The 16,316-nt window shown below is 56.4% G+C and overlaps 1 protein-coding gene across 1 annotated transcript in view; it reads left to right on the top strand.

Moving 5' to 3' along the window:
• Positions 1 to 16,316, top strand: part of LOC140407032 (uncharacterized) — a 64,240-nt gene that overhangs the window by 30,027 nt on the left and 17,897 nt on the right. Inside the window, 6 exon segments of the mRNA XM_072494815.1 lie at positions 580 to 948; positions 2,152 to 2,609; positions 10,129 to 10,380; positions 10,566 to 11,209; positions 11,388 to 12,052; positions 12,450 to 12,823. Coding sequence (XP_072350916.1) covers positions 580 to 948; positions 2,152 to 2,609; positions 10,129 to 10,380; positions 10,566 to 11,209; positions 11,388 to 12,052; positions 12,450 to 12,823 — 2,762 coding nt within the window.

Below are 16,316 nucleotides of genomic sequence, written 5' to 3'. Positions count from 1 at the left end.
CCTCTGACACAGCACCCTCCTCTGACGAAGCACCCACCTCTGATGCAGCACCCTCCTCTGACGCAGCACCCTACTCTGACGCAGCACCCTACTCTGACGCAGCACCGTCCTCTGACGCAGCACCCTCCTCTGACGCAGCACCCTCCTCTGACGCAGCACCCTCCTCTGACCCAGCACCCTCCTCTAATAATGCACCCGCCTATAATATAGCACTCTCCTCTAACACAACACCCTCCTCTAACACAGGAACCTCCTCTAACACAGTAACCTCCTCTAACACAGCACCTTCCTTTAACGCAGCACCCTCTAACGCAGCACCCTACTCTAACACAGCACTCTCCTCTAACGCAGCACTCTCCTCTAACGCAGCACCCTCCTCTAACGCAACTCGTATATAGCACCATCCTCTAACACAGCACCCTTCTCTAACACAGCAACCCTCCTCTGACGCAGCACCCTCCTCGTATATAGCACCCTCCTCTAACACAGCACCCTCCTCTGACGCTGCACCCTCGTCTGAAGCAGCACCCTCCTCTGACACAGCACCCTCCTCTGTCGCAGCACCCTCCTCTGTCGCAGCACCCTCCTCTGTCACAGCACCCTCCTCTGACGCAGCACCCTCCTCTGACGCAGCACCCTCCTCTGACTCAGCACACTCATCAGACACAGCACCCTCCTCAAAGGCATCACTCCCATCTAATACAGCAATCCCCTCTCACACAGCAACCTCCTCTAACGCAGCACCCTCCTCTACCACAGCACCCTTCTCTACCACAGCACCCTCCTCTACCGCAGCACCCTCCTCTACCGCAGCACCCTCCTCTAACGCAGCACCCTCCTCTAACGCAGCACCCTCCTCTAACGCAGCACCCTCCTCTAACGCAGCACTCTCCTCCAACGCAGCACCCTCCTCTAACGCAGCACCCTCCTTTAACACAGCACCCTCTAATGCAGCACCCTCCTCTAACACAGCACCCTCTAACACAGTACCCTCCTCTAACACAGCAGCCTCCTCTGACACAGCACCCTCCTCGAACGTGGCACCCTCCTCTAACACAGCACCCTCTTCAAAGGCAGCACCATCAAAAACAGCACCCTCCTCTAATGCAGTGCTCCCCTCTTTTCCAGCTCCCTCTAGCACTGCACCCTCCTCAAAGGCAGCACCCTCCTCTAATGCAGCACCCTCCTCTCACGCAGCACCCTCCTCTCATGCAGCACCCTCCTCTCATGCAGCACCCTCCTCTCATGAAGATCCCTCCTCTCATGCAGCACCCTCCTCTGACGCAGCACCCTTCTCTGACGCAGCACCCTTCTCTGACGCAGCACCCTCCTCTGACGTAGCACCCTCCACTGACGCAGCACCATCCTCTAATATAGCACCCTCCACTGACGCAGCACCCTCCTCTAACGCACCACCCTCTTCAAATATAGCACCCTCCTCTTATGCACCACCCTCCTCTGATGCAGCACCCTCCTCTGATGCAGCACCCTGCTCTGATGCAGCACCCTGCTCTGACACACCACCCTCTTCTAATATAGCACCCTCCTCTGACGCAGCACCCTCCTCTGACGCAGCACCCTCCTCTAACGCAGCACCCTCCTCTAATACTGCACCCGCCTATAATATAGCACCCTCTTCTAACACAGCACCCTCCTCTGACACAGCACCCTCCTCTAACACAGGAACCTCCTCTAACACAGCACCTTCCTTTAACGCAGCACTCTCTAACGCAGCACCCTCCTCTAACACAGCACTCTCCTCTAACACAGCACTCTCCACTAACGCAGCACCATCCTCTAACGCAGCACCCTCCTCGTATATAGCACCCTCCTCTAACACAGCACCCTCCTCTGACGCAGCACCCTCCTCTGACACAACACCCTGCTCTGGTGCAGCACCCTGCTCTGATGCAGCACCGTGCTCTGACGCAGCACCCTCCTCTGACGCAGCACCCTCCTCTGTCACAGCACCCTCCTCTGACGCAGCACCCTCCTCTGATGCAGCACACTCATCAGACACAGCACCCTCCTCAAAGGCATCACTCCCATCTAATACAGCAATCCCCTCTCACACAGCACCCTTCTCGAACGCAGCACCCTCCTCTACCACAGCACCCTTCTCTACCACAGCACCCTCCTCTACCGCAGCACCCTTCTCTACCGCAGCACCCTCCTCTAACGCAGCACCCTCCTCTAACGCAGCACCCTCCTCTAACGCAGCACCCTCCTCTAACGCAGCACCCTCCTCTAACGCAGCACTCTCCTCCAACGCAGCACCCTCCTCTAACGCAGCACCCTCCTCTAACTCAGCACCCTCTAACACAGTACCCTCCTCTAACACAGCAGCCTCCTCTGACACAGCACCCTCATCGAACGTGGCACCCTCCTCTAACACAGCACCCTCTTCAAAGGCAGCACCCTCCTCTAATGCAGTGCTCCCCTCTTTTCCAGCTCCCTCTAACACTGCACCCTCCTCAAAGGCAGCACCCTCCTCTAATGCAGCACCCTCCTCTCATGCAGCACCCTCCTCTCATGCAGCACCCTCCTCTCATGCAGCACCCTCCTCTCATGAAGCTCCCTCCTCTCATGCAGCACCCTCCTCTGACGGAGCACCCTTCTCTGACGCAGCACCCTTCTCTGACGCAGCACCCTCCTCTGATGTAGCACCCTCCACTGACGCAGCACCATCCTCTAATATAGCACCCTCCACTGATGCAGCACCCTCCTCTAACGCACCACCCTCTTCAAATATAGCACCCTCCTCTAATGCACCACCCTCCTCTGATGCAGCACCCTCCTCTGATGCAGCACCCTGCTCTGATGCAGCACCCTGCTCTGACGCACCACCCTCTTCTAATATAGCACCCTCCTCTGACGCAGCACCCTCCTCTGACGCAGCACCCTCCTCTGACGCAGCACCCTCCTCTGACGCAGCACCCTCCTCTGACGCAGCACCCTCCTCTGATGCAGCACCCTCCTCTAACACTGCACCCGCCTATAATATAGCACCCTCCTCTAACACAGCACCCTCCTCTGACACTGCACCCTCCTCTAACACAGGAACCTCCTCTAACACAGCACCTTCCTTTAACGCAGCACTCTCTAACGCAGCACCCTACTCTAACACAGCACTCTCCTCTAACACAGCACTCTCCACTAACGCAGCACCATCCTCTAACGCAGCACCCTCCTCGTATATAGCACCCTCCTCTAACACAGCACCCTCCTCTGATGCAGCACCCTCCTCTGACACAACACCCTGCTCTGATGCAGCACCGTGCTCTGACGCAGCACCCTCCTCTGACGCAGCACCCTCCTCTGTCACAGCACCCTCCTCTGACGCAGCACCCTCCTCTGACGCAGCACCCTCCTCTGACTCAGCACACTCATCAGACACAGCACCCTCCTCAAAGGCATCACTCCCATCTAATACAGCAATCCCATCTCACACAGCACCCTCCTCTAACGCAGCACCCTCCTCTAACACAGCACCCTTCTCTACCACAGCAACCTCCTCCACCTCAGCAACCTTCTCTACCGCAGCACCCTCCTCTAACGCAGCACCCTCCTCTAACGCAGCACCCTCCTCTAACGCCGCACCCTCCTCTAACGCAGCACTCTCCTCCAACGCAGCACCCTCCTCTAACGCAGCACCCTCCTTTAACACAGCACCCTCTAATGCAGCACCCTCCTCTAACACAGCACCCTCTAACACAGTACCCTCCACTAACACAGCAGCCTCCTCTGACACAGCACCCTCCTCGAACGTGGCACCCTCCTCTAACACAGCACCCTCTTCAAAGGCAGCACCCTCAAAAACAGCACCCTCCTCTAATGCAGTGCTCCCCTCTTTTCCAGCTCCCTCTAACACTGCACCCTCCTCAAAGGCAGCACCCTCCTCTAATGCAGCACCCTCCTCTCACGCAGCACCCTCCTCTCATGCAGCACCCTCCTCTCATGCAGCACCCTCCTCTCATGCAGCACCCTCCTCTGACGCAGCACCCTTCTCTGACGCAGCACCCTTCTCTGACGCAGCACCCTCCTCTGACGTAGCCCCCTCCACTGACACAGCACCATCCTCTAATATAGCACCCTCCTCTGACACAGCACCCTCCTCTAACGCACCACCCTCTTCAAATATAGCACTGTCCTCTAATGCACCACCCTCCTCTGATGCAGCACCCTCCTCTGATGCAGCACCATGCTCTGATGCAGCACCCTGCTCTGACGCACCACCCTCTTCTAATGTAGCACCCTCCTCTGACGCAGCACCCTCCTCTGACGCAGCACCCTCCTCTGACGCAGCACCCTCCTCTGACGCAGCACCCTCCTCTGACGCAGCACCCTCCTCTAATACTGCACCCGCCTATAATATAGCACCCTCCTCTAACACAGCACCCTCCTCTGACACAGCACCCTCCTCTAACACAGGAACCTCCTCTAACACAGCACCTTCCTTTAACGCAGCACTCTCTAACGCAGCACCCTACTCTAACACAGCACTCTCCTCTAACACAGCACTCTCCACTAATGCAGCACCATCCTCTAACGCAGCACCCTCCTCGTATATAGCACCCTCCTCTAACACAGCACCCTCCTCTGACGCAGCACCCTCCTCTGACGCAGCACCCTCCTCTGACACAGCACCCTCCTCTAACGAAGCACCCTCCTCTGACACAGCACCCTCCTCTGACGCAGCACCCTCCTCTGACGCAGCACCCTCCTCTGACCCAGCACCCTCCTCTAACACAGCACCCTCCTCTAACACAGGAACCTCCTCTAACACAGCACCTTCCTTTAAATCAGCACCCTCTAACGCAGCACCCTACTCTAACACAGTACTCTCCTCTAACACAGCACCCTCCTCTGACGCAGCACCCTCCTCTGACGCAGCACCCTCCTCTAACGAAGCACCCTCCTCTGACACAGCACCCTCCTCTGACGCAGCACCCTCCTCTGACGCAGCACCCTCCTCTGACCCAGCACCCTCCTCTAACACAGCACCCTCCTCTAACACAGGAACCTCCTCTAACACAGCACCTTCCTTTAAATCAGCACCCTCTAACGCAGCACCCTACTCTAACACAGTACTCTCCTCTAACACAGCACTCTCCTCTAACGCAGCATCATCCTCTAACGCAACACCCTCCTCGTATATAGCACCCTCCTCCAACACAGCACCCTCGTCTGCAGCAGCACCCTCCTCTGACACAGCACCCTCCTCGGTCGCAGCACCCTCCTCTGTCGCAGCACCCTCCTCTGTCACAGCACCCTCCTCTGACGCAGCACCCTCCTCTGACGCAGCACCCTCCTCTGACTCAGCACACTCATCAGACACAGCACCCTCCTCAAAGGCAGCACTCCCATCTAATACAGCAATCCCCTCTCACACAGCACCCTCCTCTAACGCAGCACCCTCTCTACCACAGCACCCTCCTCTACCACAGCACCCTCCTCTACCACAGCACACTCCTCTACCGCAGCACCCTCCTCTACCGCAGCACGCTCCTCTAACGCAGCACCCTCCTCCAACGCAGCACCCTCCTCTAACGCAGCACCCTCCTTTAACACAGCACCCTCTAATGCAGCACCCTCCTCTAACACAGCACCCTCTAACACAGTACCCTCCTCTAACACAGCAGCCTCCTCTCACACAGCACCCTCCTCGAACGTGGCACCCTCCTCTAACACAGCACCCTCTTCAAAGGCAGCACCCGCAAAAACAGCACCCTCCTCTAATGCAGTGCTCCCCTCTTTTCCAGCTCCCTCTAACACTGCACCCTCCTCAAAGGCAGCACTCTCCTCTAATGCAGCACCCTCCTCTCACGCAGCACCCTCCTCTCATGCAGCACCCTCCTCTCATGCAGCACCCTTCTCTGACGCAGCACCCTCCTCTGACGCAGCACCCTCCTCTGACGTAGCACCCTCCACTGACGCAGCACCATCCTCTAATATAGCACCCTCCACTGACGCAGCACCCTCCTCTAACGCACCACCCTCTTCTAATAAAGCACCCTCCTCTAATACACCACCCTCCTCTGATGCAGCACCCTGCACTGATGCAGCACCCTGCTCTGACGCACCACCCTCTTCTAATATAGCACCCTCCTCTGACGCAGCACCCTCCTCTGACGCAGCACCCTCCTCTGACGCAGCACCCTCCTCTGACGCAGCACCCTCCTCTAATACAGCACCCTCCTCTAATACTGCACCCGCCTATAATATAGCACCCTCCTCTAACACAGCACCATCCTCTGACACAGCACCCTCCTCTAACACTGGAACCTCCTCTAACACAGCACCTTCCTTTAACGCAGCACTCTCTAACGCAGCACCCTACTCTAACACAGCACTCTCCTCTAACACAGCACTCTCCACTAACACAGCACCCTCCTCTAACGCAGCACCCTCCTCTAACGCAGCACCCTCCTCGTATACAGCACCCTCCTCTAACACAGCACCCTCCTCTAACACAGCACCCTCCTCGGATGCAGCACCCTCCTCTGACGCAACACCCTGCTCTGACGCAGCACCCTCCTCTGACGCAGCACCCTCCTCTGACGCAGCACCCGCCTCTGACACAGCACCCTCCTCTAACGAAGCACCCTCCTCTGACGCAGCACCCTCCTCTGACGCAGCACCCTCCTCTGACACAGCACCCTCCTCTGACACAGCACCCTCCTCTGACCCAGCACCCTCCTCTAACACAGCACCCTCCTCTAACACAGGAACCTCCTCTAACACAGCACCTTCCTTTAACGCAGCACCCTCTAACGCAGCACCCTACTCTAACACAGTACTCTCCTCTAACGCAGCACTCTCCTCTAACACAGCACCCTCCTCTTACGCAGCACCCTCCTCTTACGCAGCACCCTCCTCTAACACAGCAACCCTCCTCTTACGCAGCACCCTCCTCTTACGCAGCACCCTCCTCTAACACAGCAACCCTCCTCTGACGCAGCACCCTCCTCTGACGCAGCACCCTCGTCTGATGCAGCACCCTCGTCTGAAGCAGCACCCTCCTCTGACACAGCACCCTCCTCTGTCGCAGCACCCTCCTCTGTCGCAGCACCCTCCTCTGACGCAGCACACTCATCAGACATAGCACCCTCCTCAAAGGCAGCACTCCCATCTAATACAGCAGTCCCCTCTCACACAGCACCCTCCTCTAACGCAGCACCCTCCTCTACCACAGCACCCTCCTCTACCACAGCACCCTCCTCTACCACAGCACCCTCCTCTACCACAGCACCCTCCTCCAACGCAGCACCCTCCTCTGACGCAGCACCCTCCTCTAATACTGCACCCGCCTATAATATAGCACCCTCCTCTAACACAGCACCCTCCTCTGACACAGCACCCTCCTCTAACACAGGAACCTCCTCTAACACAGCACCTTCCTTTAACGCAGCACTCTCTAACGCAGCACCCTACTCTAACACAGCACTCTCCTCTAACACAGCACTCTCCACTAATGCAGCACCATCCTCTAACGCAGCACCCTCCTCGTATATAGCACCCTCCTCTAACACAGCACCCTCCTCTGACGCAGCACCCTCCTCTGACGCAGCACCCTCCTCTGACACAGCACCCTCCTCTAACGAAGCACCCTCCTCTGACACAGCACCCTCCTCTGACTCAGCACCCTCCTCTGACGCAGCACGCTCCTCTGACCCAGCACCCTCCTCTAACACAGCACCCTCCTCTAACACAGGAACCTCCTCTAACACAGCACCTTCCTTTAAATCAGCACCCTCTAACGCAGCACCCTACTCTAACACAGTACTCTCCTCTAACACAGCACTCTCCTCTAACGCAGCATCATCCTCTAACGCAACACCCTCCTCGTATATAGCACCCTCCTCCAACACAGCACCCTCGTCTGCAGCAGCACCCTCCTCTGACACAGCACCCTCCTCGGTCGCAGCACCCTCCTCTGTCGCAGCACCCTCCTCTGTCACAGCACCCTCCTCTGACGCAGCACCCTCCTCTGACGCAGCACCCTCCTCTGACTCAGCACACTCATCAGACACAGCACCCTCCTCAAAGGCAGCACTCCCATCTAATACAGCAATCCCCTCTCACACAGCACCCTCCTCTAACGCAGCACCCTCTCTACCACAGCACCCTCCTCTACCACAGCACCCTCCTCTACCACAGCACACTCCTCTACCGCAGCACCCTCCTCTACCGCAGCACCCTCCTCTAACGCAGCACCCTCCTCCAACGCAGCACCCTCCTCTAATGCAGCACCCTCCTTTAACACAGCACCCTCTAATGCAGCACCCTCCTCTAACACAGCACCCTCTAACACAGTACCCTCCTCTAACACAGCAGCCTCCTCTCACACAGCACCCTCCTCGAACGTGGCACCCTCCTCTAACACAGCACCCTCTTCAAAGGCAGCACCCGCAAAAACAGCACCCTCCTCTAATGCAGTGCTCCCCTCTTTTCCAGCTCCCTCTAACACTGCACCCTCCTCAAAGGCAGCACTCTCCTCTAATGCAGCACCCTCCTCTCACGCAGCACCCTCCTCTCATGCAGCACCCTCCTCTCATGCAGCACCCTTCTCTGACGCAGCACCCTCCTCTGACGCAGCACCCTCCTCTGACGTAGCACCCTCCACTGACGCAGCACCATCCTCTAATATAGCACCCTCCACTGACGCAGCACCCTCCTCTAACGCACCACCCTCTTCTAATAAAGCACCCTCCTCTAATACACCACCCTCCTCTGATGCAGCACCCTGCACTGATGCAGCACCCTGCTCTGACGCACCACCCTCTTCTAATATAGCACCCTCCTCTGACGCAGCACCCTCCTCTGACGCAGCACCCTCCTCTGACGCAGCACCCTCCTCTGACGCAGCACCCTCCTCTAATACAGCACCCTCCTCTAATACTGCACCCGCCTATAATATAGCACCCTCCTCTAACACAGCACCATCCTCTGACACAGCACCCTCCTCTAACACTGGAACCTCCTCTAACACAGCACCTTCCTTTAACGCAGCACTCTCTAACGCAGCACCCTACTCTAACACAGCACTCTCCTCTAACACAGCACTCTCCACTAACACAGCACCCTCCTCTAACGCAGCACCCTCCTCTAACGCAGCACCCTCCTCGTATACAGCACCCTCCTCTAACACAGCACCCTCCTCTAACACAGCACCCTCCTCTGACGCAGCACCTTCCTCTGACGCAACACCCTGCTCTGACGCAGCACCCTCCTCTGACGCAGCACCCTCCTCTGACGCAGCACCCGCCTCTGACACAGCACCCTCCTCTAACGAAGCACCCTCCTCTGACGCAGCACCCTCCTCTGACGCAGCACCCTCCTCTGACACAGCACCCTCCTCTGACGCAGCACCCTCCTCTGACCCAGCACCCTCCTCTAACACAGCACCCTCCTCTAACACAGGAACCTCCTCTAACACAGCACCTTCCTTTAACGCAGCACCCTCTAACGCAGCACCCTACTCTAACACAGTACTCTCCTCTAACGCAGCACTCTCCTCTAACACAGCACCCTCCTCTTACGCAGCACCCTCCTCTTACGCAGCACCCTCCTCTAACACAGCAACCCTCCTCTTACGCAGCACCCTCCTCTGACGCAGCACCCTCCTCTGACGCAGCACCCTCGTCTGATGCAGCACCCTCGTCTGAAGCAGCACCCTCCTCTGACACAGCACCCTCCTCTGTCGCAGCACCCTCCTCTGTCGCAGCACCCTCCTCTGACGCAGCACACTCATCAGACATAGCACCCTCCTCAAAGGCAGCACTCCCATCTAATACAGCAGTCCCCTCTCACACAGCACCCTCCTCTAACGCAGCACCCTCCTCTACCACAGCACCCTCCTCTACCACAGCACCCTCCTCTACCACAGCACCCTCCTCCAACGCAGCACTCTCCTCCAACGCAGCACCGTCCTCTAACACAGCACCCTCTAACACAGTACCCTCCTCTAACACAGCAGCCTCCTCTGACACAGCACCCTCATCGAACGTGGCACCCTCCTCTAACACAGCACCCTCTTCAAAGGCAGCACCCTCAAAAACAGCACCCTCCTCTAATGCAGTGCTCCCCTCTTAGACAGCACCCTCTAACACTACACCCTCCTCAAAGGCAGCACCCTCCTCTAATGCAGCACCCTCCTCTCACGCAGCACCCTCCTCTCACGCAGCACCCTCCTCTCAAGAAGCTCCCTCCTCTCATGCAGCACCCTCCTCTGAAGCAGCACCCCCCTCTGACGCAGCCCCCTCCTCTGACGCAGCACCCTCCTCTGACGCAGCACCCTCCTCTTACGCAGCACCCTCCTCTGACGCAGCACCCTCCTCTGACGCAGCACCCTCCTCTGACGCAGCACCCTCCTCTGACGCAGCACCTTCCTCTGACGCAGCACCCTCCTCGAATATAGCGTCCTCCTCTAACACAGCAACCCTCCTCTGACGCAGCATCCTCCTCTGACGCAGCACCCTCCTCTGACTCAGCACCTTCCTCTGACGCAGCACCCTTCTCTAACGCAGCACCCTCCTCGAATATAGCGTCCTCCTCTAACACAGCAACCCTCCTCTGACGCAGCATCCTCCTCTGACGCAGCACCCTCCTCAAAGGCAGCGCTCCCCTCTAATACAGCTATTCCCTCTAACACAGCACCCTGCTCTAATGCAGCACCCTCCTCTAACGCAGCACCCTCCTCTAACACAGCACCCTCCTCTAATGCAGCACCCTCCTTTAACGCAGCACCCTCCTCTAACGCAGCACCCTCCTCTAAAGCAGCACCCTCCTCTAAAGCAGCACCCTCCTCTAATGCAGCACTCACCTCTAACGCAGCACTCTCCTCTAACGCAGCACTCTCCTCTAACGCTGCACCCTCCTCTAGCGCAGCACCCTCCTCTAACGCAGCACCCTCCTCTAACGCAGCACCCTCCTCTAACGCAGCACCCTCCTTTAACGCAGCACCCTCCTCTAACGCAGCACCCTCCTCTAACGCAGCACCCTCCTCTAACACAGCACCCTCCTCTAACGCAGCACTCTCCTCTCATGCAGCACTCTCCTCTAACGCTGCACCCTCCTCTAACGCTGCACCCTCCTCTAACGCTGCACCCTCCTCTAACGCAGCACCCTCCTCTAACGCAGCACCCTCCTCTAACACAGCACCCTCCTTTAACTCAGCACCCTCTAATGCAGCACCCTCCTCTAACAGAGCTCCCTCTAACACAGTACCCTACTCAAATACAGCTCCCTCCTTGAATGTGGCACCCTCCTCTAACACAGCACGCTCTTCAAAGGCAGCACCCTCATACACAGCACCCTCCTCTAACGCAGTGCTCCCCTCTAATTGTGCACCCTCTAAGACTGGCACCCTCCTCAAACGCAGCACCCTCCTCTAATGCAGCACCCTCCTCTAACGCAGCACACTCCTCTCACACAGCACCCACCTCTAACGCAGCACCATCCTCTAATATAGCACCCTCCTCTGACGCAGCACCCTCCACTAACGCACCACCCACCTCGAACGCACCACCCTCCTCTGACGCAGCACCCTCCTCTGACGCAGGACCCTCCTCTGACGCAGCACGCTCCTCTGACGCAGCACCCTCCTCTGACGCAGCACCCTCATCTGACGCAGCACCCTCTTCTGACGCTGCACCCTTCTCTGACGCAGCATCCTCCTCTGACGCAGCATCCTCCTCTGACGCAGCACCCTCCTCAAAGGCAGCGCTCCCCTCTAATACAGCTATTCCCGCTAACGCAGCACCCTCCTCTAACGCAGCACCCTCCTCTAACGCAGCACTCTCCTCTAACGCAGCACCCTCCTCTAACACAGCACCCTCCTCTAACGCAGCACCCTCCTCTAACGCAGCACCCTCTAACGCAGCACCCTCCTCTAACGCAGCACCCTCCTCTAACGCAGCACCCTCCTCTAACGCAGCACTCTCCTCGAACGCAGCACTCTCCTCTAACGCAGCACTCTCCTCTAACGCTGCACCCTTCCCTAACGCAGCACCCTCTTCTAACGCAGCACCCTCCTCTAACGCAGCACCCTGCTCTAATGCAGCACCCTCCACTAACGCAGCACCCTCCTCTAACGCAGCACCCTCCTCTAACGCGGCACCCTCCTTTAACTCAGCACCCTCTAATGCAGCACCCTCCTCTAACAGAGCTCCCTCTAACACAGTACCCTACTCAAATATAGCTCCCTCCTTGAATGTGGCACCCTCCTCTAACACAGCACCCTCTTCAAAGGCAGCACCCTCATACACAGCACCCTCCTCTAACGCAGTGCTCCCCTCTAATAGTGCACCCTCTAACACTGGCACCCTCCTCAAACGCAGCACCCTCCTCTAATGCAGCACCCTCCTCTAACGCAGCACACTCCTCTCACACAGCACCCACCTCTAACGCAGCACCATCCTCTAATATAGCACCCTCCTCTGACGCAGCACCCTCCACTAACGCACCACCCACCTCGAACGCACCACCCTCCTCTGACGCAGCACCCTCCTCTGACGCAGCACCCTCCTCTGACGCAGCACCCTCCTATGACGCAGCACCCTCCTCTGACGCAGCACCCTCCTCTGACGCAGCACCCTCATCTGACGCAGCACCCTCCTCTGACGCAGCACCCTCCTCTGACGCAGCATCCTCCTCTGACGCAGCATCCTCCTCTGACGCAGCACCCTCCTCAAAGGCAGCGCTCCCCTCTAATACAGCTATTCCCTCTAACGCAGCACCCTCCTCTAACGCAGCACCCTCTTCTAACGCAGCACTCTCCTCTAACGCAGCACCCTCCTCTAACGCAGCACCCTCCTCTAACGCAGCACCCTCCTCTAACGCAGCACCCTCTAACGCAGCACCCTCCTCTAACGCATCACCCTCCTCTAACGCAGCACCCTCCTCTCACGCAGCACTTTCTTCTAACGCAGCACTCTCCTCTAACGCAGCACTCTCCTCTAACGCTGCACCCTCCTCTAACGCAGCACCCTCCTCTAACGCAGCACCCTCCTATAATGCAGCACCCTCCACTAACGCAGCACCCTCCTCTAACGCAGCACCCTCCTCTAACGCGGCACCCTCCTTTAACACAGCACCCTCTAATGCAGCACCCTCCTCTAACAGAGCTCCCTCTAACACAGTACCCTCAAACACAGCTCCCTCCTTGAATGTGGCACCCTCCTCTAACACAGCACCCTCTTCAAAGGCAGCACCCTCATACACAGCACCCTCCTCTAACGCAGTGCTCCCCTCTAATAGTGCACCCTCTAACACTGGCACCCTCCTCAAACGCAGTACCCTCCTCTAATGCAGCACCCTCCTCTAACGCAGCACACTCCTCTCACACAGCACTCACCTCTAACGCAGCACCATCCTCTAATATAGCACCCTCCTCTGACGCAGCACCCTCCACTAACGCACCACCCACCTCGAACGCACCACCCTCCTCTGACGATGCACCCTCGTCTGACGCAGCACCCTCCTCTGACGCAGCACCCTCCTCTGACGCAGCACACTCCTCTGACGCAGCACCCTCCTGCAGTCAGCGTGAAGAAACATCACGAGTGAAGAAGCATCTTTTTAAAATAAATACCCAGAATACAGTCAAGAACCCGACTAATATTGTAGCCATGTAAAATGGCTGCGTTCCGATTAATCTGGCCAAAACCCAGTTTAAAACAGCTAACCCGAAAGACTGCTGGGAAAAGCAGCCAAGAAAACACAAGCAGGCAGCTGCAGACAGTTTTGCATATTCGTCTCTGGGAAGGTAGCTCAGATCGATACTCAGGGCTATCAACAGCCCATCAACCCAGGTATTCGCAGTTGCATTCAGGATTGTTTGCAGCCAATGTATTCAGACATCCACAGTTAAATCGGCTATCCCCGGGAACAATTGCAACATATTAGCAATTGAATACCGGGCCAGACCTGTCGGCGCCTGCAGTGGCCGAAACAAAGACAGGTGAGCGACCACCCCCCGATCGAGGAATCGCCTCACCATTGGACACATCAACCCCAGAAATTGGGGACAGATCCAATCACTTGGGACTCAGGGTCAAGGGCCGTCCCAGGAGGCGGGAAGCCCCTCGGCCCTATAAAAGTGAAGGTCCAAGTTCAGATCTCTCTCTCTATCATCTTCGCCTGCTCGAGACCTTCGCAAGACCAGCCACCGTGTATAGTAAGTTTGAATCCAGCGATCGCTATCCGGTAGAGACACCTAGCCACCGACCTGTAGCAGCCTTTTGAATCCCGCGGGCCAGATTTGATTGGACAAGCCATTCGTTTCCCTGACCTGGTGGGCTCTTCCTAAGTTAAGTATTGGCCAGTAGTGATAGGTTTATTGTATAGAAAGTAGTATTAGGGTATTAATATTGCTTGTTGTATATAATAAATGACCGTTGTTTTAATCCTTACTAAGCGGTGTGCTGTGTTATTAATCATAACCTGAACTTGAACCACGTGGCGGTATCATAAAGATACCTGGCGACTCATGAGCAAAGGTGACCTAAACAGAGCAAATAGACTAAAGTTAAAAAGAGCAACATTATTGGTGACTCTGGTGGGACCCGACATAGAAGTGGAAAACCACTCCGGGAGAACCCCAACATTTTGAATTAGAATCCAATCGGAAACAAAAAAAAAAAAAAAAACCACAAATGTTCAAGCAGTTCTGGTTAATAATTCACAATTCGGAAGTGTGTATCTGCATGCGTAACTAACAGGGTTATAAGGCAAAACTGATAAATTTTTTGTTGCGTCAAAACTATCGGCAGTTGGTATTTCGGAAATTAGCACAAGCCGTACCCGCATCTACCACACCACCTTAGCCCCCTGTTCCAAATTCGAACGTAACGAGCAGATAAGAGAGAGCCATGCAGGCAATGCAAGCAATGCAGCGCCTCATGAACCCCGAAGATTTTGCTGTCGCACCAGTCAGCAGCGTAGGAACGGGACAGTGTCCTGTTTGGGAAGTGGAAATCCGCAAAATTCTGCAGGGCAAAGGATGGCCCATGTGGAAGGATTTCTGCAATAACTATGACTCAGGTCCTGGAGGTATAGGGCATACTTGGTGGGAGAACCTGAGTGAGATTCACAGAAAGAGTTTAGCAAAAGCGCGCAAGCCGATGGCAATTGTGTCCTGTCTGGCACAATTGCGAGGCACAGAGGAGGTCGGCAGGACGCTCCGCAAGGAAATAGAAGGCATACATCCGATAAGTAAAACCGATATGTGCAAAATTGAGAAAGAGAACCTGGAATTGAAAGGGAATTTAACAGCAAAGGACCAAGAGGTGGCTGATGCCAAACGGGGTCACCAATCTTGTCTGCCGCACTTGAGTAGTTCCCAGTCACAATATGAGAAGGCTTATCAGGACCTGCAGCGTGCAGTCCTGGTAAAGAAAGAAACAGAAAACCAGTTAGAGAAGCTCCAGAAACAATGCAGTGATCTCAAGGCAGCCTTGAGAGCGCTCCATGCCACAACAACAGAACAAAGGCATAGTACTTTAGACCATGCAAAGTGCCGAAAGCAGGTTGCAGACTTGAAAGCACTGCTTTCTGTCCAAAAGGGATTTCAAGAAACCTTTGGGGAAAGTTTAGAACAGGAAGACGGCCCTGATTGGGAAGAATTGCAAGAGACAGCGCAGAGATATGTTCAGGGAGCATATGCGCAGGGAAAACCCCAAAGGAGGAAAGCACCCCCACCCCCCACACAACAGATAATACAGGCTCCCATGAGCCCTGTAACAACCCACCGCACCGCCACAGCAGACGAGGCAGAAGTCTTATATTCCACCCCCCTCACAGTGACCCAATTACGGGACGCTTGTGCCAAAATCACACCATTCCTCCCCGCTTCAGACCCATACCATTTCTTTGCCACCGTCAAACACCAGGCGACCTTGTACGGCCTGGATGAGAAAGAGCAGGTAAGGCTCACGGTCCTCAGCTTAGACCCATCGGTCGCAGCAGCCCTTCCCGACCCACAGAATGTCGGAGGAGGCACCCTTGCAGAAATGCATACCGCGATCCTGGATGTGATCGGGTACAACCGGGGCGACCCTGTAGATGGCCTAAATAAGTGCAGACAGAAAAAGTCGTGCCCATTTGTCCCCAGACAATATGGCCAAGTGGACCCGCACCCTTATCTCCCATGCCACGGAAGCAGGACAGAATGCCTGTAGCAATTATGACCCCTCGGAGGAGGCTCATAATGAGAAGTGGGTGGTCAAGAGATTGTCCCGCGTTTGGGAACAAGCGGCTCACGGTAAATCAGCCACTAGAACCCCTGAGGAAAACCAAGCCGCCGCAGATGTGCA

This window comes from Scyliorhinus torazame, chromosome 2 (assembly GCF_047496885.1).
Source record: "Scyliorhinus torazame isolate Kashiwa2021f chromosome 2, sScyTor2.1, whole genome shotgun sequence".
Lineage (NCBI taxonomy): Eukaryota > Metazoa > Chordata > Chondrichthyes > Carcharhiniformes > Scyliorhinidae > Scyliorhinus > Scyliorhinus torazame.
This window is presented reverse-complemented; position numbering and strand designations above follow the sequence as displayed.